Source organism: Melospiza melodia, chromosome 10, assembly GCF_035770615.1.
Source record: "Melospiza melodia melodia isolate bMelMel2 chromosome 10, bMelMel2.pri, whole genome shotgun sequence".
NCBI classification, from domain to species: Eukaryota; Metazoa; Chordata; class Aves; order Passeriformes; family Passerellidae; genus Melospiza; species Melospiza melodia.
This window is the reverse complement of record NC_086203.1, coordinates 13,110,492-13,134,941: the sequence shown is the minus strand read 5'-3', so window position 1 is coordinate 13,134,941 and position 24,450 is coordinate 13,110,492. Positions and strand designations below refer to the sequence as shown.

At 41.9% G+C, this 24,450-nt stretch overlaps 1 protein-coding gene across 2 annotated transcripts in view; it reads left to right on the top strand.

Annotated features, from left to right (window-relative positions):
* The window catches only part of SLC6A11 (solute carrier family 6 member 11), a 109,529-nt gene extending 90,352 nt beyond the window's left edge, over positions 1-19,177 (top strand). For both annotated transcript variants that reach the window (XM_063164415.1, XM_063164414.1), the window contains exons 9-15: positions 3,428-3,552; positions 5,245-5,357; positions 7,077-7,214; positions 9,856-9,958; positions 10,677-10,777; positions 12,050-12,220; positions 14,958-19,177. In XM_063164415.1, the coding sequence (XP_063020485.1) occupies positions 3,428-3,552; positions 5,245-5,357; positions 7,077-7,214; positions 9,856-9,958; positions 10,677-10,777; positions 12,050-12,220; positions 14,958-15,110 (904 nt within the window). In that variant the 3' untranslated portion in view covers positions 15,111-19,177. The remainder of the gene's footprint in view (positions 1-3,427; positions 3,553-5,244; positions 5,358-7,076; positions 7,215-9,855; positions 9,959-10,676; positions 10,778-12,049; positions 12,221-14,957) is intronic.
* Positions 19,178-24,450: the final 5,273 nt, after the last annotated feature.

Here is a 24,450-nt window from a genome sequence, read left to right as displayed (position 1 = left end):
TCAATTGGGTCTTGAGGAACCCATAAAGTCAAGGAAGGGACTGGAGGGATGCCAGGGGCTCTGTGGGCTCAGAGAGGCTCCTCAGGAAGGCAGGATGAATTTTCAGAAGTGTCCTGCCTGTCAGACAGGGAGAGGAGAAGTGATGCACATCTTCAATTATTCAGGTGATTGGCAGGAGTTTAATTTGGAAGAATGTGAAGTTTTCATAAAAATTTGAAGTTTCCCTTTCACTTGAAATCAGTCTGGGCTTCAGTTAGGCTCTGATGTCCTCCTGCCAAGGGTGGACATAAAAAATTCATGTTGCCCTTCCATTGGTTCCTGAGCATTTTTGGTTTAAAACTCATTGGTTTCACAATGAATGGATCCAGATCCTCAGGGCTCTGAGGATGAGGGAAGAGATGAGGATCTGACTCCATGTTTCAGAAGGCTGATTTATTATTCTGTGATATATATCATATTAAAACTATACTAAAAGAATAAAAGAAAGGATTTCATCAGGAGGCTGGCTAAGAATAGAAAAAGAAGGAATGACAGCAAAGGTTTGTGTCTTGGACTCTCTGTTCGAGCCAGCTGACTGTGGTTGGCCATAAATTAGAAACAACCAACATGGGTCAATCACAGATCTACTTGATTTACTTGTTGCATTCCACAGCAGCAGGTAATCATTGTTTACATTTTGTTCCTGAGGCCTCTCAGCTTCTCAGGAGGAAAAATCCTAAGGAAAGGATTTTTCATAAAAGATGTCTGTGACAGCAGGGATTTATTCAAAGGTTCTCCTCAATGGGTCCACCTTGGGCAGCACAAGAGCCCAGCCAGGGCTGCACCCAAGATGAACCAAAATGGCCCCAAAATGCACGACTGGGCACGGGCTCTGTCACTGGGATCAGTTCTGCTCCATTTGCACCTTGCAGTTCATTGTCCCATTCCAGCTTTAGCCCATCCAGTCCCACCCTGCTTGTTTTTCTCTCTCCAGCCCACGGTGTTTGTGCTCCTGGGCTGAGGTTTGGATCATTTGTCCTTGGTGCCCAGCTGGAGCAGGAATTGTTTTGTCTCCCTGCTCTGTGCACAGAGCTCACCATCCCCTCATGTGAACCCAGACCCACACACTAAAGCAGCACAGAATGTGGAAAATATAAAAGCCAAAACCTGAGGCATCACTGCCAGAGGCTTCAGCCTTTATCTCCCACTCAGAACCAGCAGCTCTCAAATTCCCTGTGCCACAGCATTCCTCAGAAGGAAATATCTTGTTCAGACGGCATTTGGAGCAGGGAATTATCTAAAGCAAATCTTATCTGAAGCAAACAGCCCGTGCCCAGTGGAGGCATCGTCTGGCTGCATCCCCCCAAAGCAGGAGCTCTCTTTTCCCCCCAGAGGATGATAAAATTCATCTTTCTGACCTCTCTTATCAACAGGGTTTCATCAGACTCAGTTTCAATTTCTTGGTGTTGAACTCACCAGTTGCTGAGGTGAGAGAGGTGGGGTGATAGTCCCCCCAGAGCTCTTCAGAGCTGAAATTCACTCAGAAGGTCAAAAAGGGGCTGATTTTTCTTTTTTTGTTTTTGTATTTCTGCTAAGCAAAACGGCCTCTGTGCTCCTCTGTCCTTTATTTTGGATTGCTATTTTGCTTTAAAACGTCCCAAGTGTAGAACTGGCCTGGCTGGGCACAACTACAGGGAGAATTTCATATGAAAAGCAAATAAATAAAGGTTAGAATTGTATTTTCAGCAAGTGTTTCACTGCAAATGAACAGTGTGAGAGAGAGTCCAGGCATGAAGGAAGTGTGAACATCACTGCACTTGTCCATGTCTGAGTCTCCAGTACAAATGGGAATGTTCATTCTTTTTCATTGCTGGGCACATTTTAGCAATTTGTAGATGTTATGCCACAGAGATTATTTTCACTCTGAATTTGTTGCGAAAACATAAAATCTTCCCAAAATAATGGTTCAAATGAAGTGTTGCTGAGGTGATGAGAGGGAGCCAAAACCTCCCATGGCCCAGAGGCTGAGCTGGTGCTTGGCTTTGCAGCTGAGGGAGGTGTGCAGGTGCTCCCTGCCATGGAAATGTGTGTGCCTGGTGCTCAGTGAGTCCCAGGGCAGTCAGGAGAGCTTTGGGCACATCTGGGAGTCACTGCAGCACTCATCAGTGAAGGAACAAGATGCTGGAACTGCTCACCTCATTCTGAGCTCCAAAAATGGATGAGAAGTTGCAGGATAAAAATCCTAAATGAGACAGATATTTAGTAGAGAGATCAGCAGAGAAGTTTGGAGGGAATAATTGCCAGGACTTGGAAGTAGGATTTGTCTCTGATTCTCAACAAATCTGTGACAAAGATGTGATCCTTTACTGAATTATTGAAGCTGGGAATTAGGAATCTGCTGGATTTTACAGGGTCCTTTCTTCTTATCGATAACTTGCACAAAAATCTGCTTCAGAGCCACAGTGGGATGGGGATAAAGCAGATTAAGGAATGGGCTGCAGACAGCCCAGGCTTGCCTTGTGTTTCAGTGGGTTAGAACCCTAATTTACTCCAGACATCCAGGTTGGATTGTTACTCTCTCAAGCACACAGCTGTCTCTGCAAAGAGTCCCCAAGGAGGGACTGTCAGCATCAATCACCTGCCACTCCTGGAGAGCTGTCAGAGCAGCAGGAACAGCAATATTTATATTTCCTTGGGCTCTGGGGGAAATCACACCTTTCTGCAGGAGGATCTTCCCTTTCTGCAAAGTGATTTACTCTGGTGACGTTTCCAGCCTGGGCAAAGAAATCCTCCTTCACCTTGGCCTCGTCCTTGTCGTGGTTTGAAGTGTGGGATATGATTGTCTGAGACATCTCTGGTCCTGCACTGCCTTTGCCTCTTTTTATTTTTATTTCTTTTAATTTTATTTATTACTTTTCATTTCTTAAATGTGTCTAGCAACCAAACTGCATGGATATATTTTGCCAATATATTGCATGGATATATTTTTCCAATGTTCTTTAACAGGGATAGAAGGAGCTGAGATCTGACCACATTTTGGGTTTTTTTCCCCCAGCAAACAAACATTAGCATTTTATAGAGTTTATTAATGAGTTCTAATACCCTCTGGAATCTATTAGTATAATTATTATGGGGAAATTGTTCTTAACAATTATTACATGTTTGACATAGTTTTACATGTTTTTTAAAGATTTTACTTGAAAACTGCAAGGGCCTTGCAACAAGTCAACCCCAGCAGTTAGAACACAAGCAAGGATATTCTGATAATCCTCCTAATTCCCAGTTTCTCTCAGGAATAATCTGAGTTGGGAGCTGACTGCTAATGAACAACATTGTTAATGAACTTTCCATTCCTGCAGCCCAGGGTTGTGTCAGTCCTCTGGCTGAGTGGATGGAAGAAACCCCAGCTCTGGAGATCAACTGCAGTGTTTTTTATTTATATTTTCAGAGACTGCATCATGCTCTGCTGCTTGAACAGTGGCACAAGCTTTGTTGCTGGTTTTGCTATCTTTTCAGTTCTTGGATTTATGGCTTATGAACAAGGCGTGCCCATTGCAGAAGTTGCAGAGTCAGGTGAGTTCCAAAAGCAGATTTCTGAGTTAACAAAATTGCCCAGAGGCTGAGGCCAGAGTTCACAGTCTGTGGATGAGATGACTCAATGGAATAACTGCTGCAGGAAGAGTTCTGAACTGTTTTTGTGGCCACGCATTTGTGTGTGAAAAAGATGAATGTTGCTGTGCATAGAACCGAAATCATGAATTCAAGGAGTCACAAATTACACAAGTTTTCTCCAGCTGAGCATCCAGAATGTTGTTCAGCAGAGATAAACTCAGTTGAGTGTTAATCCTCCTCATCTGCATTCCACCTTCTTCTAATGAGACAGACTGAAATCCACAAATATTCCTTCCTTCTGGAAAAAAAAAATGAAAAAGCATATTAAAGAAAAAAATGAGAAATCAGAAGGGCACACAGGCCCAGATTTATGAAAAATTAACCATCCACAACCATCATTGGAGCTGGGGATCCAATAGAAGTTACTCTACACCTTTGTGGCTGTAACATCCTCAAGCAGAAGAAAACACCAGGAGGCTGCACCCCAAAAAGAAAACACTCAAAAAAGCCCCCCAAAAAACCCCCAAAACCCCAAAAAAAACCCAAACCAAAACAAAAACAAACAAAAAAACCCTTAAAAAATATAACACCAAACCAATGTAATGCTGAGCTGTTGAGGAGGAAAAATGACTCTCATGGAGTTAATCCCAGGAAAACTGCAAAACAAGCAGGGCTTCACTGATGCTCTCATGGAGAATATTTATCTTTTCCTAAAATCCATACAACTGGTTTCCACTTTATTATAGGAGCTTGTAAATGCTGCTTTAAATGAAGAAGCAGCAGAGTGTGACAGATCTGCACTGAAGTTACTGCAGCAGGAGCACAGAGTTCTCCTTTACTGGCCTTTGTGCCCCTGCTTTGAAAGCTGGCTGGCTTCATAAAAAGCAGCTGATAAATAAAACCAGAAAAACATGAGCAAGGTGAGAAGGTGCCTTAGCAGATCTCAGAAGTTATCAGTTACAAAAATGTTCTATTTTGAAGGTTTTTCTAAATATGTAGCCGATGTCACACAGCAGCAGCAGCTGCACCCCAAAACACAGAGCAGGATGGGAACCAACCTGAAGAAAAATAGGAAAAAAAAAAAAAGACTCCAGAATACTTTCCTAAGTTATAGATGAAGACTCCAGGATATGTTCCTAAGTTATATAAGGCAATCACAGGAGCACAGCTATGATTTATTCAGGGATGTTTGTAGAGCTGCACATCCACACAAAAAAGGGGAACAGAAAGCACTGGGATGCCTGAAGAGAAGCTGAGCATCCTTTGGCCAGGGTTGTGCCATTTCTGAGAAAATTGTTTAGACTATGAGAGATGCAGAGTTTGTCAAGAGTTCAGCCTTGGGTTTAGTTCCTCTTGCCTGCCACGGCAGAAGGATCAGGTTGTGGTGGGCTGACCCTGAGCAGCAGCTGGGCATCCACACTGCTGCTCACTCTCTCAGCCTCCACAGGGGATGGGGAAGGGAGCAGGAAGAAGAAAAGTGAGAAAATGGCTGTGTCTACATAAAACAGTGTAAAAAGTGATGCTGAGTGAGCCCTGCTCACTTTTGGTGTCAGCAGTGCTGTTCTGCCACAGCTCAGGCTGCTCTGGAGGAGCTGAACTCCATCTCAAACTCCCACACAAATATAAACTTTTAATTTCTTTACTCCTTTTCAGGACCAGGGCTTGCATTCATTGCTTACCCTAAAGCTGTCACCATGATGCCTCTGTCTCCTCTGTGGGCAGCTCTGTTCTTCATGATGCTCATCTTCCTGGGCTTGGACAGTCAGGTATGAAACAAACACCACTGCAATGAGCTTTAGCTTTTTATTTCCACCTCCCCAAAAGGTGGAAACCACCCCTAAACGGCATCAGCCTGATGAAAGACCGAACCCTAACTCGATTCTCTGCTATTTGAAATCTCAGTTGTGATTCTGGATATTCCTTCATGATTCACTGCAAAGGCTGGCTCAGCCTGACTCCGGCTCTCATTATTAACATGGAAATCAGTCTGAACTTCAACAGGGCTGATTAAAATTCACGCTTCAGTAAAACACCAGCCCATTCTTAAAGCACTTGGCAATGAATTTTGAAGCTGAATATCAGATAGGGATAATGTAATTTTCTGTGGTGTATTTTTACTGCAAGATACCATAGCAAGGAATGTGCAGTCATATCCTGCAGCAAAGGGGCAGCACAGAAGTCGTTGTCCTTGTGTGACTGTAAAAATTACAAAAGCTGCTCAAAGAAAAATGTGAAGTGCCTGAGAGTTTTAGCATGCAGCTCAGCCCTTGGCATCACTGGGTGCAGAAAGTTTATGATTCTAAAGCTCAGCAGTGCTCGTTCTGCATGACATTTCCAATCCTTAAATTTAATGTTTTAATAACTGTTCTTTTTAATGATCTAACAGGTTCTTAAAAGTCTTTTTTTTTTTTTTAAGTGAGCAGTTTCTGGATTCTGCTTTTGACTATTCCAATGTCTATTTTACTATTTTATATATATATATTCTGCTTTTGACTATTCCAATGTCTATTTTATATATATATATATATATATATATATATATATACATACACATATATATAATTTTACATCAGCTTTTAAACATATATGTCTGAAAAAAAACAAACTTTTTTTCAGACATATATGTTTAAAAGCTGATGTAAAATTATATATATGTGTGTGTGTGTGTATATACATATATATATATATATATATATATATATATATATGCTGTAAATTTCCAGGTGGTGATACTAAAAGGGCTTCTATTTTAATGATAGTGTTGCTGTCTATACGGTGATTAATGGGAATAGTTCTTTATAAGGGAATAAGTTTTAGGAATATGTTGCTGGTACCTAATAGGTTGTTCTGATTCCATTTCCATTGTGTAAGAAGAACACCATGTTTTTTGACTTTTCATAGACATCTGACTAGGTTAGAATTAGTTTGTTTTAGAAACCTTGTTCCAGAGCCCTGACTCAGAAGCTGAGGGCTTTTGCTTTTTTTGATGTTTGAAGACACTGAACTTTGTTAGAGGTATCTGGCTTGGGCACTCAACAGCTCTGGGGAACTTCTCTCTTCTGGTAAATGGAGAGAACTTCCCCCAAACCCTGCTGCTCCTTTAGCAGGTTGGAAGATGCATGGCAAAACTGGCAAAAGTGCCTGGAGTGACATGATCCCAGTGAAGCGTTTGTACATTATTTATTCCCATTCAAGCCACATTTGAAAGGCTTAATTTTCATTTAGTCCACCTGCTACAGGGTAAATGCAGTCTGGGATAATATTAGAGAGTCCAACTATTTGAATTTGGTGGAAATCCATAACTTTGGACTTTTTAATTTGGAGATGTTCCCTCAGCTTGAGCTTCTCCTTATGGAGCATCCCCAGGGATCACCGACCCTGTGTGATGAAAATGCAGGAGGATATTTAAAGTGTTAGGTGGCAAATGGCAATGGCAGCAGCAGAGGAGACCGATGTGACTGGATCTTTGCTGTCCTTTGTTGCAGTTTGTGTGTGTGGAAAGCATTGTGACAGCCGTGGTGGACATGTACCCCAAGGTGTTCCGCAGGGGCTACAGGAGGGAGCTGCTCATCCTCGGCCTCTCCGTCGTCTCCTACTTCCTCGGCCTCATCATGTTAACTGAGGTGAGAGCTCTGAGGGATTCACACCCTCTGAACCTGAGAGAAGCAGAGAAAAGAATGATCAAAACAATTCTTTTCTCGTGTGCTGTGTCTGTGCTGTGCCAAAGCAGAATGCAATGTGGAGATTATTCACCCAAAGATGGGGTTTTGTTTCCTTGGCCTTTCAGGGCCAAGTGTGTGTGCTGGGACTGTTGGGTGACAGTCACAAAATTCTGTGCAGTTGAGCTGGGTGCTTGTGCAGATTCAGTTTAGATGTAGTCTAATATAATATAGAAAAATATAGAATAATATAGTATAATAAAATGTGGTGGTGTTCACAGGGGCCCCAGGACGAGGGCAGAGATGAGAATCTTGACTCCATGTTTCAGAAGGCTGGTTTATTATTTTATGATATATATTACATTAAAACTATACTAAAAGAACAGAAGAAAGGATTTCATCAGAAGGCTAGCAAGGAATAGAAAGGAATGATAATAAAATCTTGTGACTCTCGGAGCCAGCTGACTGTGATTGGCAATTAATTAGAAACAACCAACATGTACCAATCAAAGATGCACCTGTTGCATTCCACAGCAGCAGATAATTTTTGATTTTCTTTTCCTCTGAGGCTTCTCAGCTTCTCAGGAGAAAATCCTGGCAAAGGGATTGTTCAGAAAATATCATCATGACAATAAAGTAATTAATTGGCCTTCTGATATCAATGAGTGCATCACTTTCTCCCCATGGCCTTCTCCCCCACTTTCTCCCCTGCTTTTCCTGCACTGCTCAGAGAGAAAGAACTTGTGGTTACAACCACCACAGATAAAGCACAAGAACCTTTGCCACAGACAGGAATGTGGCCACAAAATCCTTGAGAGACTGTTCTCAGCTCCTGTGTAACATCTGAAATTGGAAAAGTGGCTTTGTTTTATCAGCTGAGCTCAGGAGATGTTTTAATGAGAAATACACAGCCCAGCCAAGGAAATTCCATCTGCTTTGCACCAGCCAGCCACACACACTGATTGTGGTTGCTCACCCTGGGCAGGAACAACCACATTTTGGATGGAAACAGCAATAAAGAAGATGAAATAAAGTGAAAAGAGAAAATCAAACCATCTTTGGTTTCCAGATCACCAGGGCATGTCAATCAGTGCAGCTGACTGACACACTGATCATGGCTTCTGCTTGCTTGCCCTGGGCAGGAACAGCCACATTTTGGATGGAAAGAGCAATAAAGATAAAGTGAAAAGAGAAAATCAAACCATCTTTGGTTTCCAGATCACCAGGCCATGTCAGTCAGTGCTGCCAATCTCTGAGCAGAAATTTCGTGTCCCTTCCAACTTGGAATAATCTGGAATTTGGAACATTAATATTTGATTACACTAATTAAATCTCCCTCTCTGATAAGACATATGATGCTCTGTGTGAAATAATGCATTGAACAGAAATTTTATATTCTTATTGACTTTATATTTACCTGTAAATCATTCTTATTCTCAGTGAAATAAATCATTGCTATGCAAAATGGGAAATCTTGGAATAACCCCTCCACAGGGCACATGCTGAACAGAGCACTGAGAGATTTTAAGATATACTAAGAAATATAAGAAAAGAAATATAAAATATAAACTGAGAAGTTTATATTCTCAGAAAGGGAAGCAAGTTGTGCAAACTGCAGGAATATCCATGCAGGGGTTTTGTTCTCCTTACGTTGTATTGTCTTAATTGGTTGATTTCTAAATTTGCAATTTGCTCAGGTATTTGCTGAGCCATGATGACTTTGCAGTAGAAATTTCATTTTTTTCCTACTTTTATGGTTCTCTTCCATCTGCAGAAAGTTGTCTGAGATGTAATGGATCACATGAGCTCCCCCAAAAATATTACATTCCAACTGAGGAGCTCATCTCAAGCCCCTCTTTCCTTCCTTGGAATTCCTTCCCATTGAAATGCTCTCTTGTGAACTCCTGATCCTCATTATTTCAATATTAAATACAGATGTGATAAATGATTGTGTCTCACATAAAAAGTGTAATATTATCTGTATAATTTTAATTATGTCTTACACAAAAAGCATAATATTATCCATAAAACTTTAATTATTTGAACCCTAATGTTATTGATTGGATAATTCTTATTTCTTTTTCTTTGTGACAAATAATAAAGACTTGTTTCGGCCATGTGGCTTCAAGTCTGTAAGCTGCATTCACACTTTTTAGGTCACTTTACTCAATTTTTAGTCTCTACACCATCAGAGAGGGATTTTTGTAGCTACAGATTTTACCTTCTTTCCCCACATTTTAATTTAATATTTTACATATTAACAACACAGATACAGAACCAGGATCTGGAGGTCAGAATCACCTGGGAATATCTACAGCTTGATGTGATTAAAAAAACAGAGGTAAAAGCAGGGAGGTGGGAGAGCATTTTTGGGAAAAAAAAATCAAATTTACTTCTCCCCACTCCAGATTTACCACCCTTAAAGAAGTGCAGATTAAAAAACAAACCAAGAAATTAAAATTCTTTGTTCAAGAAGGAACCAACTTGAATATGAAGCTTGCCAGGGAGCCAACAGCTTGACAGTGTAATTAAAAGAGATTTGCTATGAAATATTCCCACTGGTGCCAACCCAGGGTTTTTTCCCCCTTTCCTATTTTTCTTCCAGGGTGGGATGTATGTGTTCCAGCTCTTTGACTCCTATGCAGCCAGTGGGATGTGCCTGCTCTTTGTGGCCATATTTGAGTGTGTCTGCATAGGCTGGGTGTATGGTGAGTGATGAAAATTGCTCTGTTTTTCTTATCAAAGTTTTCTATTTGCATAAAAACAAAGTGACAACCTTGTACCCTTATGGAATAGGACCTTCCACATTCCTATTCCCCCCAAAAAAATCATAAATGCCTTTTTCTCCACAAAGATGCTCACTCTGGATAATTTCACTATGTAAAGCACCATAGAACTGCAGATCACATGTGCCCAGCTATCCTTGGGTTCACACATGAGCACCTAAATATATTTACATATATAAATTATATTTATATATAAAATAAATACTCTTTGGCTGGGGTTGTTTACAATCTGATCCCACAACAAAGAGAATAAACCAACAAAGCAGAATATATTAGGTTAGGTTTATACTTGCTCTGAAGGAAAGCAAAACTCAAGGTGTGGAGGAAAAAGGAGAGTAGGACCAAACAAAATGTTCATATTTTTGTGACAGCTTGTGCCACACTAATGAAACCTCCCTCTCTGATAAGAGATACAACGATCTGTATGAAATAAAAGTTTTATAGCAGCAGAAGTTTTATCGCATCAGGAACTGTAGATCAACCCACGCCATGAACACAGGGCAGATGGGAGGGAGGAGTTTTCCAGGGAAAGAGGAGCAGCTTCAGCCTTCCCCTGTCTGTATTTCACTGCTTTAAATCTTGACCTGGACAACCCCTTCCACGTGCACTCTACATCTGCTTTTCCTTTGGTTTTGGGCAGGCAGCAATCGCTTTTATGAGAACATTGAAGACATGATTGGGTACAAACCTGTGTCGTTGATTAAGTGGTGCTGGATGGTCCTAACTCCAGGTATTTGTGCAGTAAGTACAGAATGTCCAAAACACTTGTTTTAGATTTAAAGAGGGGGTTCTGGAAATTTTTTTTCTATTTTTGCTGCTGCTAATAGTTGAGAGAAATGCCTGTTGATTTATAGCATGTATTGCAAATAAAAAACACTCTGTAGGATCTGTAAAATTGTTAAATATCTGTAAAATTGTTAAATATTCTGTGAAAAGCCTTAGTATGTACAATCATAGGGACACAAATAATTCCAGGGCCCTAAATGAAGATTTGCCAGAACAAAAGAGATGTTTTTCTCTGTGCTTGGTGCACTTTGTGTGCCAACACACAGCCCAAGCTCCTCCAGACTTGGGCTGGGTCCTTTGCTGCTTTCTCCTCCCTTCTCCTCTCTCTTTGGGGGGGAGTGGATATTTTCCAAAGCAGACAAGACATTTTTTACTTTTAAAAGTAGCAGGAGAGGCCAAAAGCCCATCCCACAGGCATCAAGGAGGGGAGGGAAGCTGGTGCCAGCTCTGCAGAGCTGTGACAGCATCACAGGGACAAAGTTCCAAAAGCAGCATGAGCTGATTGCCCTTCAAATTGAGGATGAGATGCCAAAACCCCTTCCAGCTGTGCAACACTCCAGTGATGGCAACTGCAAACCACAGCAGCTGGGGCACCTCGACATCCAGGCTCCCATTTGCAAACTTAGGAAAATTTCTGACCCATTTGCACCAAATCTGAAATGGCCTCCATGCCATGTGCACTCGTTTCACCACTTTGGGGAAAATTACATGGTAGCTTTTCTCTATTTCATACATTGAAATGGTCCAAGCTGCTTGATTAGAAATGGAGACAGATTTTTTAGGGTTTTTGGCAGGATGAAAGAATTGGAACTGCAGATACACACAGTGGATTAAAGCAACTTCAAAAATTTTGGCTTTCATTTTTCATCCTGACAGGCTGGAGAGAACCCAGCTCATGTTATTTAATCACAGCTGGTTCACTGCAGCAAAACTTAATCTTTCCTGCCCAGGTGCTGTTTGCCATCAAAGTGCTGGGTTTATTGTCATCAAGAGGTAAATAGGATTAAACTTGAAAGGTTGCTCGTTCCTGCAGGAGCCTCTGAGATGTGTTATTTAAGCTGTACAGAAAAGAGGATGTTGCTGGTGGGTTTTTTGCTGTGAGTGAAGAGCTTCCCTCTGCTCTCCCTCCTCAGGGAGCCTGGCCTGGCCTACACGCTCAGCCAAATCCTTGTTACACACACAGGCTTTGCCCAGATACCTCTGAAAAAATATCTCTGCTTGTTTCAGGGAATCTTCATCTTTTTCCTGGTGAAGTACAAGCCCCTGAAGTACAACAATGTGTACATCTACCCTGACTGGGGCTACGGCATCGGCTGGATGATGGCACTCTCCTCCATGGTCTGCATCCCGCTGTGGATCTGCATCAAGCTCTGGAAGACAGAGGGCACCTTCATGGAGGTGAGAGAGAGCTGCAGAGAGATCAGTCATGCTGCAAAAAGAGCTGGGAACGGGGGGGTATCCTCACTTCTCGGGAGTTCTGCTGGTCAAAGGGACTCTGAGATGTGTTAGAAAGTGTCTTTTCTCAGGCTGGCAGTCAAAGAAGGAGTCAGAGCTCTCCTATTTTCTTTCTCAAGGTTGTTTATTGTTTCTTATTTATAAAATTCTTTCTCAGGGCTGCTGAGGTCCGTCCAGCAGGTCAGACAGAGGCACACTGACTGCCCTCAGGGCGGTGCTATCTTTTTATATTAAAACTACGTGTACACTATTTACCATAACTTCCCAATACCTATCACCTGTGTTAGACAGTGAGCTTCTACTCTAAACCAATCCAAAAGTGCCAACATCACAGCAGAAGATGGATGCCAAGGAGAAGGAGAAAGGCAGGACATGCCCAGATTCCTCCATCTTGCCTCCTGAACCTCCATTCCAGAAACCCCAAAAATCCATTTTTCACCCCATGACAAACTATTATTCTGCTTAGACTTTTGTGGCTTGCAGATCCTCATATAAGGTCGGTAATTTTTTTCCATGGGTCAAGATCAAAGGCACAGGGGTCTTGGGCTCTATGCCAGGGTCTCTGAGCCCCCTGGCAGGGGTTTGAGCCATCCAGGGCAGCCAGAGGGATGTCCTGAGTTCCACCACTCACCTGCACCCTTTGATCAGAACAGCAGTGCCACATCCCTGTTCTCTGCGTTAGGGCTCTCAGCCCCTGCTGGAAAGAGAATTCTGCACTTTCTCTGCTTTATTCTGAACTCCTGTTGGGTTTTTTGCTGCCAGTGATAAACTAACCAATTTAAGGTGCTCTGTCCCAGCATAATTTGTAGCTCAAAATGTTGTAACATCACCCAAATACCTCAAGGTTTGTACGAGCCATTCCCTTTTCCAAGGTTTTCATTGTGCTGCCAGGATTTTCTCCAAGAGCTGCCTTGCCCATATTCCCATTTTCTGGAAAGTTTTCCTAATTTCAGTTCTCTAAATGAGAAACTCAGGTAAATAAAGAGATTCAGTGGAATTTTCTGACATTTGGTGTCAGGTTAGCTCAGTCTAGGCTGAGGTTGTTGTCAAATTTAAGTTTGGAAGTTGCTCATTTCTGTGGGAGCTCCAAAGGCAGTGAAGGAAGAAACAGTGAAAGAAACAAAACTACAAACATTTTTCAGCCATTTGGGATTCCAACATAGCAGAAAAGCCTCGTTTTGCAGACTCTGTTCAGCTGGTTAAACACAGCCTGGAGACTGCCTATCACCCAAATCCCTCAAGGTTTGTACCAGCCATTCCCTTTTTCCATGGTTTTCGTTGTGCTGCCAGGATTTTCTCCAGGAGCCAGGTTGCCCACATTCCCATTTTCTGGAGAGTTTTCCTAATTTCAGTTCTCTAAATGAGAAACTCAGGCAAATAAATAGATCCAGAGATTTGGTGTCAGGTTAGCTCAGGTCTAGGCCAAGGTTATTATCAAATTTAAGCTTGGAAAGTTGCTCATTTCTGTGGGAGCTCCATCCAAAGAAAGGCAGTGAAGGAAGCAATAGTGGGGGAAACAAAAATACAAAACTTTTTCAGCTATTTGGGATTCTAACATTGCAGAAAAGCCTCATTTTGTCCACTTTGCAGACTCTGTTCAGCTGGTTAAACACAGCCTGGAGACTGCCTATCACCCAAATCCCTCAAGGTTTGTACCCGCCATTCCCTTTTTCCATGGGTTTCGTTTCCGCTGCCAGGATTTTCTCCAGGAGCCAGGTTGCCCACATTCCCATTTTCTGGAGAGTTTTCCTAATTTCAGTTCTTTAAATGAGAAACTCAGGGAAACATAGAGATTCAGTGGAATTTTCTCACATTTGGTGTCAGGTTAGCTCAGGTCTAGGCTGAGGTTATTATCAAATTTAAGCTTGGAAAGTTGCTCATTTCTGTGGGAGCTCCAAAGAAAGGCAGTGAAGGAAGCAACAGTGAAAGAAACAAAACTACAAACCTTTTTCAGCCATTTTGGGTTCTAACATTGCAGAAAAGCCTCGTTTTGTCCACATTGCAGACTCTGTTCAGCTGGTTAAACACAGCCTGGAGATTGCCTAGGAAATCTTTACTGGATAGATAAACTAAAACTGAATTTTCCATCATTAAGTTGTCTCAGAGAGTCAAAAAAGGAAGTCTGCACAAATCTAAACATTAAATATCTCCTCAATTCACTTGTCCCTGCTGGTGAGAAGACTTTGCTGGAGCTGCAGCACTGCAGACAGGTCGTTATCTTTTCCCTGCCAGGATGACAAGAGGATTCTTTGAATCACAGCTGGGAGCTTCTTGAGGAGCCAACTTCCTGCTGTGAGCAGCAACCTTGCTGTGGATGTCATTGCTGAAAAAGTGAAAGCAGATTTTGCTCTATCACAGCTCAATACACCTTAGCTGTCTCTGGTTTATTTGCTTTTTCCAGTGGACATCATGGATGACAAAATGGGAAACAAAATGTACCTGTAGAGCAGACACAGTGCTGAGAGTCTTCATGAAAGGGGATGATTAAATCAGCATAAAAATTCAATTTGGTTTGAGCTTTGCTTTCTTTGGTCTGGATTTATCCAGAATTGTGCAGCCTGCAGGTCTGAGGGAAATAAAAGAGAAAAGCAGGAGAAAATCCTTTTCTAATGGATCTATTAAAGAGAGGTGTCTGTGACCAAGAAAAACATAATGATTTCCATTTTCTCCAATTTTCTAGAAATTCAGGAAGCTGATTACACCTAGCTCAGACCTGAAAATGCGGGGCAAGCTGGGAGGAGGAGCCTACATTGCAGCAATAAATGACTGCGATGCCAAACTGAAAGGAGATGGCACCATTTCCACCATCACAGAAAAGGAGACACATTTCTGAAAGAACTTTTTTTTTCTTTGTTTTATTTTTTTTGTATAAAGAAATAAATAAATTCACTTAATTATAGAAGCTGGCTTGTTTTGCACAGAATTTTATTAACCAGTTAATTTTAAAGTGAAAATTGTATACTTGTTAAAAAAGTGATTTTTTTAAATTACTCTATCCATAATGATTCTGTAAAAGAAAAAGAAATAGTATTATATGGTCTGTTAGTGATGACTTCTTGTAATATGGTGATTCCAGTCAATGTTTTTTGGTTTTTTTTTAGACTTTTAGAGGGACCTGTATAATGTGCTGTAAAACTTTTCTACTTTGATTTGTGGCAGGTGTAATGTTGTATAGACCTTCTAACCTGTAAGCATTTCAGCCCATTTCAGCTGTCCATGTGTGTATATAAAGGGGACCAGCCTGTCCTGTGGTTTGCTTGGGAAGAAATCTCCTTTCAGGGCGAGTTTGGTGATGCTGACAGCGCCTCAGCTGCTCCCATCTCCTTCCCTCCACCCTCCACTGGCTTCAGCAGGGCTGGAAATGTGGAATGGGCCCATCCTGAGCCACTGTTTTCCTGAAGATTGGATAGAGGCCGGTTCTGAAGGGCTCTGAATTTTGCTGCTGTATGTTCCTGGTCTCTGTCAGGATGTGCTCCCAAACATTCTCCATTTTCCCATGTGAGTGGCTGCTCCTGAATTTTGGCCAGCACTTCCCACTCCCTGGAGTGACCTGTGTTTGTGTGTGCTCCTCCAACAGATCAATTTATTTCACAGAGCTGGAGGTGTCCTGAGGGGAAAAGAACAGGTTTAAGGCCAGCTTTAGGGCTGTCTCTGTCTGTACAACTAATTCCCCTCCACAGGAATCCAGGATCCTACAGTGCAGCCCTACCCAGCTCCTCTGCTGGCACAGGGTGGGCTTTGGGGTGTCCTGTGCAGGGCCAGCAGCTGGGCTGGATGATCCTTGCAATTCTGATTCCTCTCCAAGGTCCTTCCCAGGTCCCCTCAGATCAAGCACTGCTTCCTCTGCCCTGCTGGGCTGGAGTTTGAGGTCAGAGCAGGGATTTCTTTAGCAGGAGGTTGGAGTGATGTCCTTTATGCATGGAGGAGCCCCAGGAGGTCAATTCTGTGTGGTGCAGGAGGGGACTCACACAGGGCTCCTGTGACCCCTCAGACACAGTGTGTCAGTCAGGCCTTGCTCTGGACTGACTCCCTGGCTTTAAATAATGTGGTTTTGTACGTGGATCCAGCTGCTGGGTGGTTGTTCCAGGAGGTGTGCAGATGCCCCAGTATGAAAACTCCTAAACTTTGTCTAAGAGTGTGTTTTTTTTACCTGATAATACTCCAAACATGGTTATTTGTTCTGGACATTTTTTTCTTGGCTTGTTTTTGTTATTTGATGGTTGTGTGAGAAACCTGTGGAGGAACAGCATCCTGCACTGCACAGGATCTGGGGACAAAGACAAGAGACAGCCCAGAAGAAACATCATAAAACCTGCTGCCTTCTCTTCAACTCCAACCCACCGGAGCTCAGACACAGCACCTGGAGTTGTAAGCAACAGAAATGGCTCCTGACCTTCTCCCAAGGAAATATTTCCCTAGAAATCACTAAATATATCTTAATATTGGCTAGAACTGTACCTGCAGTCAGCACTTCTCTGAGCTCTTGCTGTTACTTCTTAAAAAAAAAGCATTTTTATGGAACTGCTTTGTCTCGAGTCACTTCATTAAATCTAATAGAGCCATTTCATTTTTATTTTATCTTATTTTTGTAGGAGTTTATTTTGTGTGTGGCAAAGTGGAAACCTAGCAGAGGACTTCAAATCCTCCAAGTCTTGTTTGCATGTCTCCATTGTGAGGTGCTTAGGGCAGGACATTTGGAAGAAACCTGGATTTAGGAAGGCACAGAACCACGGTTTTGTGCCTCCCTCAGAGGGAGCCAAAACTCAGTCCCATGGGAAAACTGGGAGAGAAATGTTCCAGAATTGAAACCACAGATTGATTTATATAAAATGAAAAGTCTGAACTGACATTGACACTCCAAAATCTAGGAATTCACATTTTTGGAAGTCCCAACAAGTCAGGACTATTTCTAACAATATTTGTGATTTGGGCTTTCTCTCCACCAACCCAGGCTGCAGAACCAAGGCCCCAAAGCCACACGTGGGTCCTGGGGTGGGTTATGGTAACTCCCAAGGAGAATGTGAAGATATTTTCTGATCAGTGAAGGGAGATGCACCTTTGGTTGTGTTTGACCTGGATTTCAGCACTCCTGAGAACATTTATGTTGTGTTTGGCCTGGATTTAAGGCTCCTGAGCACCTTTAGGTTGTGCTGGGCCTGGATTTCAGGCCAAGAAATGAGAACCTGAGAGAACCTGAGAACCTTTAGGTTGTTTTTGGCCTGAATTTCAGGACTCCTGAGAATCTTCAGGTTGTTCTGGGCCTGAATTTCAGGACTCCTGAAAACCTTTAGGTTGTTCTCAGCCTGGATTTCAGACTCCTGAACACCTTTAGTTTGTGTTTGGCCTGGATTTCAGGCCAAGAAATGAGAACATGAGAGAACTTGAGAACCTTTAGTTTGTGTTTAGCCTTGATTTTGGAATTCCTGAGAACCTTTAGGTTGTGTTTGGCCTGGATTTCAGGACTCTTGAGAACCTTTAAGTTGTCTTTGGCCTGGATTTGGGACTCCTGAGAACCTTTAGGTTGTGTTTGACCTGGATTTCAGAGTCCTGAGAACATTTAGGTTGTGCTCAGCCTGGACTTGAAACACCTGAGAACCTTTAGGTTGTGCTGGGCCTTGATTTTGGGACTCCTGAGAACCTTTAGGTTGTGTTTGGCATGGATTTCAGGCCAAGAAATGAGAACCTGAGAGAATCTGAGAACCTTTAGGTTGTTCTGGGCCTGGATTTGGGACTCCTGAGAACCTTTAGGTTGTGCTCAGCCTGGATTTCAGGACTCCTGAAAACCTTTAGGTTGTGGTCAGCCTGGATTTCAGTGTCATTCCCTTGGCAATCAGGATTCTGAGGAAGTGCCAAGAGGTTCAGCCCCTGCTCCTGGGGCCATCCATGGGCAGAAAGTGACGCCACACAGGCTGAGGGGATGCCTTGGTGTTTTTGGAACCCCAAATAGGACAAGAAATGATGCCTTGGAGGGGCCCCCAGAGCAGAGGCCAGGCAGGGTTAAGAGAATAAAGTGGGGATCTATGAAAGCCTTCAGTGGGCACAGCTTGGGCAGCCACAGCCTCCAGAGGCTGCACCCAAGGTGGGCCATGGGCACGAGTTTGTCACACAGTTATCAGTTTGGGCATTCACACATCAGGGGTTAATGCTCCAATTCCAGCTGCAGATAATGAAGTCATTTATCCTCAGTTTGCTCCCCCCAGCTCATTTTTATTTACACTTTTGGGGCCTGAGGCAGTGAGGTGTCCTTGAGTTCTAGGCCCAGAGAGGAATTGTGTCTGACCAAAATGTGAAGGCAGTAAATAACACTCTGTCTGGAGTTGAGATTATGCACTAATGCAGCACAGGAATTGAAAAATACAAAAGCTAAAGGCCTAAAGCATGACAGGGATCAGGATAAATGCTGCTGTAGGACAAAAAGTGTTCCCTGTGCTTTGTGTGAGTGCAGGAAGGCTGTGCTGTGCCCAGGAGCTGCTGTGAACATTTCACCTGTGCTCTAAAGCATCCCTGCTCTTACTGCTGTGCTCTGTGTGCTCCTAATTGCTGATTTGTTTAACACTTTACTGATTTAAAGAAAAAAAAAAAGATTTTTTTTTTTTCTTTTTGTGGGGAGGGAAGTGGGTGAAAAGATGGTGAATTTCCTAATTGTGGTTGGGGGATTTTTGAAATTATATGAGGAGAAAATGTAAAAAACCTAGCTCTGTGTTTACCCAGCTCTTTTTTATCTGCCCTTTTCTGAAATATCTGCAGAATTATTAAAAATAATACAATAAAAATGAACAACCACTAAGGTTTATGTAACATTTTACACAAAGAAATTTGTGTTTCTGTTTGGTTTTGAGGGGCACAAGATTTCATCTACTGACTTTGTTCTCAAAAATTAAAGGAAATGGGCAAACTCCATTCTGTGTATTTTAGTTTCTATCCATGCACAGAACATGACACTCCCTTAATGAATTAAATAACTCCAGCTACCCTGGCAGAGCAAACAAATGTCCCTTGTGCAGAACTGAGAAACAAAAGGAGGTTTAGCAACTTGTTTGAGGTCATGCAGCAAATCTGTGGCTGAGAGAAACTGAAGTTCCCTGGGGCCTATATCCATATTTATTTATATCCATATCTATTTATATCTATATTTTATATAGATATTTAGGTATAAATATATATATATTAAAAAATAAATATAGATATAGACCCCAGGGAACTTTAGTTTCTCTCAGCCATATATATTAGTTATATTATATTATGTTACATTATACATATAATGTATATTATATTATATTATATTATATTATATTATATTATATTATATTATATTATATTATATTATATTATATTATATTATATTATATTATATTATATTATATTATATTATATTATATTATATTATATTATATTATATTATATTATATTTAGCTATATAAATATATCTATATTTATTTATATCTAAATATATAAAATATAGATATAAATAAATATAGATAAAAATATAAAGCAAAAGTAAATATAAATAGAAAGATTATACCTATAAATTATAATATAAAATATAAATTTTAGAAATCTAAAAATTAAAATATATTTTCAAATTTGTAAAAAGATACCATATAAATTATAAAATATAAATATAATAAATGTAAATATGAATAATATAAATAGATATGATGTGGATGTAGATATTAATATACATATAAGTATATAAGTATATAGGTATATAAGTATATAAGTATATAAGTATATAAGTATATATGCATAAATATAAATATAAATATAAATATAAATATAAATATAAATATAAATATAAATATAAATATAAATATAAATATAAATATAAATATAAATATAAATATAAATATAAATATAGATTTTTTGCTGACCAGCCACCACTTCCCTGCTGCTGGCCCTTCCTTCCCACCCATGCCTGGTTTGGTGGGGCCCCTTTGTGTCCCTGGCACTGTCAGAGCCATGCAGGGAGTGCTTCAGGAGCTGCTGGCAATGAAAACCCTGCCCAAGTCAAGCTCCCAGTGCCCTCAGCTCCCTGCCCAGCCAGAGGAGATGCCCCAGGGAGGGAATTGCATCTTCCAGCTGCTGAAATGAAATGAAAGAACCTCCCTGCCAGGGCTCTGATTTTATGCTTTTGTGCTCTGCTGGGTGCCTGAAGTGTTCAGCCCTGGAGCCTCCAGCATCAATAGGATGTGGAACTGTTGGAATAAGTCAAAAGGAGGCCACAAAAGTGATGAGAGGGCTGGACCCCTCTGCCCTGGAGCTCACCTGGAGAGGAGCAGCTCCAGGGAGAGCTCAGAGCCCCTGCCAGGGCCTGAAGAGGCTCCAGGAGAGCTGGAGAGGGACTGGGGACAAGGGATGGAGGGACAGGACACAGGGAATGGCTCCCACTGCCAGAGGGCAGGGATGGATGGGATATTGGGCAGGAATTGTTCCTGAGGGTGGGCAGGCCCTGGCAGCTGTGGCTGCCCCTGGATCCCTGGCAGTGCCCAAGGCCAGGCTGGACACTGGGGCTTGGAGCACCCTGGGACTTTTGAAGGTGTCCCTGCCATGGCAGGGGTGGAGCTGGGTGACTTTTAAGGTCCCTTCCAACCCAAATTTTTCTATGACCCTTTCTTATATCTCAGGCCCACATGCAGGGAGAAATTCTTACTTTAACACACAACACACTCATGAAAAATTCTGCTCTTGCCCCTGAGGCACCCTCTTATCCTGCAGCCTGCAACACAGGAAATGAAATTCTTTTCTTAAAGGCTCTTTCTCATCTTGACTACCCAAGCCTGGCTCTAATAAGGAAAACGTGGATTTTGACAAAACCTTTCCACTCCTCTCTGACTGTGCCACTCCTGGTGCTTCTGTGCTGTTTTGCTCTGTGCAAGGGTAACAGCCAGGCCCCTGTTTCTTCCAAGGTGCTGATATCAGCTGATGGAGAGGCTCCTTTCACACTGTGATGAGCTCCATGGCTTTATATCTATCTATATCTATCTACATCTATATCTATATCTATATCATCTATATCTATATCATCTATATCTATATCTATATCTATATCTATATCTATAATCTATATCTATATCATCTATATCTATATCTATAAAATATTTATATTTACATCTATATTTATATTTATAAAATGGGTATATTTTATCTATATTTATATTTTTAAAATTATATTTATAACTATATTAATGCATATATTTATAAAATTAATTTATATTTATGGAAATATTTATAGTTATGGTTATAATTTATATTTATTTTAAATTTATATGAGCTCCGTGGCTTTGAGAATTAGGGATTACCATCCTTGTGGTATTCCAATTAAACAAGAAGAGAAGCCTAAGGATAGTCAAGAGTTCCTTGCTAGCAGTGGTTAATGACAAAATATTGGAGTGTGCTGGTTAATCCAGCCCCTCCATCCCCCCTCCATTCCACTCTGGAGAAGGCGCAGCACTTTTCCTTCAATATTGTTGTAAAACATCTCCTGAGGAGCGCTGAGAGCCGGGGCTGACACCATCCCTTCCTTGCCCTGCTCCTCAGGATGAATCATCCCTGCCCTCTTGCCACAGGGCTGGAAGCTGTCTGCAGCTGAGGCATGCCACGCTCAGAGGAGCACACAGCAGCTATTTGGGCAGACACCTCCAGGGCCAGGGCTAAGTTTGGCAGCAGCAGTGACGTGGGACTGCTCAGCACTGGTGTCACAGCCCTGGCAGCCACGGGCAGGGGGAGGGCAGGGGACAGGGGCACAGCCAAGCCATGGCCCATCATTCCTTCAGCAGGGCTCAGAAGGGAAGGGATGAGAGAGATCCAGCTCTGAAAACAAGCTGGGGGTCTGGTAAATAAAGCTGCATACTGAGAGGTGGAAGAAACAAGGGAAGGATTCCACTGATCCATGAAATGAATGAGAGGGGTCTGTCTGTACAAACAAACTGGGGGTCTGCTGGTAAATAAAGCTGCATACTGAGAGGCGGAAGAAACAAGGGAAGGATTCCACTGATCCATGAAAGGAATGAGAGGGGTCTGCTGGTAAACAAAATTAGGTACTGAGAAGTAGAAGAAACAATGGGAAGGATTCCACTGACCAATGAAAGGAATGAAAAGGGGTCTGTCTTATAAACAAGCTGGGGGTCTGCTGGTAAATAAAACTGGGTACTGAGAGGTGGAAGAAACAATGGGAAGGATTCTACAGATCCATGAAAGAAATGAGAGAGTTCTGGCTTTACAAACAAGCTGGGGGTCTGGTAAATAAAGCTGGGTACTAAGAGGTGAAACAAACAATGGGAAGGATTCCACAGATCCATGAAAGGAATGAGAGAAATCTGTCTACAAATAAACTGGGGGTCTGGTAAATAAAACTAGGTACTGAGAGGCGGAAGAAACAAGGGAAGGATTCCACTGATCCATGAAATGAATGAGAGGGGTCTGCTGGTAAATAAAATTAGGTGCTGAGAAGTAGAAGAAACAATGGGAAGGATTCCACAGATCCATGAAAGGAATGAGAGAAATCTGTCTACAAACAAACTGGAGGTCTGGTAAATAAAACTAGGTACTGAGAGGTGGAAGAAACAATGGGAAGGATTCCATTGATTAATTAAAGGAATGAGAGAGATCTGGCTTTATAAACAAGGGAGAGTCTGCTGGTAAATAAAGCTGGGTACTGAGAGGTGAAAGAAACAATGGGAAGGATTCCATGATCAATGAAAGGAATGAGAGAGATCTGGCTTTACAAACAAGCTGGGGGTCTGGTAAATAAAGCTGGGTACTGAGAGGTGGAAGAAACAAGGGAAGGATTCCATGATTAATGAAAGGAATGAGAGAAATCTGTCTACAAACAAACTGGGGGTCTGGTAAATAAAACTAGGTACTGAGAGGCGGAAGAAACAAGGGAAGGATTCCACTGATCCATGAAATGAATGAGAGGGGTCTGCTGGTAAATAAAATTAGGTGCTGAGAAGTAGAAGAAACAATGGGAAGGATTCCACAGATCCATGAAAGGAATGAGAGAAATCTGTCTACAAACAAACTGGGGGTCTGGTAAATAAAACTAGGTACTGAGAGGTGGAAGAAACAATGGGAAGGATTCCACTGATCCATGAAAGGAATGAGAGAGATCTGGCTTTAAAAACAATCTGGGGATCTGCTGGTAAATGAAATTAGGTACTGAGAGGTGAAAGAAACAATGAGAAGGATTCCACAGATCCATGAAAGGAATGAGAGGGGTCTGTCTGTACAAACAAACTGTGGGCAAAGCTGAGAGGTGAAAGAAGCAATGGGAGGAAGCAGAAATTCCTTAGGAAAAGAAAAAGGGGGGGTACATTAGAAGGGGTCTGTCTTAGGTGATTTGGGAAGTCTGTACTTGTCACATGTCTCAGCCAATGTGGAAAGAGAGAGGGAAATGCAACCAGGAAATTGGGATAAAAAGGAGATTGTGTGCTCTAACAATTTGAGACACCCCTTAGGAAATGCCCATGGCCTCTCCCTGTATTTGAATAAAGTTCTAGGCCTCTTCTGCCTCCTTTTTGGACTCAAACCTCTGGTGTTTGAGGATTAATTTTCCTGACAAGAACAGGCTTTCTGTGGGTTATTCACTGGTGCCAGGGGGTCAGGCTGTGTCTGTGCTCACGGCCCTCAGTGGAGCAGCAGGAGCTGAGCTCTGCCTGCTCTGGACACACCCAGGTCTCCCCCAGCCTGCCTCACATCACCTTTGAAGAACAAATGTGTAAACTCCAACTGAAACCTGCCCAGGAATTCCTTTGGGCTTTAGCACCTTGCCTGGTTTTGGTTTCCTTTCCCAGTGAAATCAGCTTTTTTTGGCTGGGTTGAAATGGAGGCAAAAATCACAGGCTAAAGACCTTGGAACCTAAAACTCAGCTCAGAAAACCAGGAAAAAACAGCTCAGAAAACAGCAATAAGAGCAGAATAGGCCATTAAGATCAAACAGAATCAGGGAATCTCTATGTGCTGTTTGCAGGGATGAAAGCATGATGTGGTGCAAGGGACACTTAAATCAGCTTTTCGTTTTTCCTCTTTATTCTTAGCTATTATTTCCAGCAAACAAGCCCAGGTTATGCTTAAAAATCTCTGCATTTTTGCCCAGCTCTTTCCTGACACTTCACAGGAAACTTTTTGGGTTCTGGGGGCACAGATTCCTCCTTTCCATCTCCTGTAGGCATCAT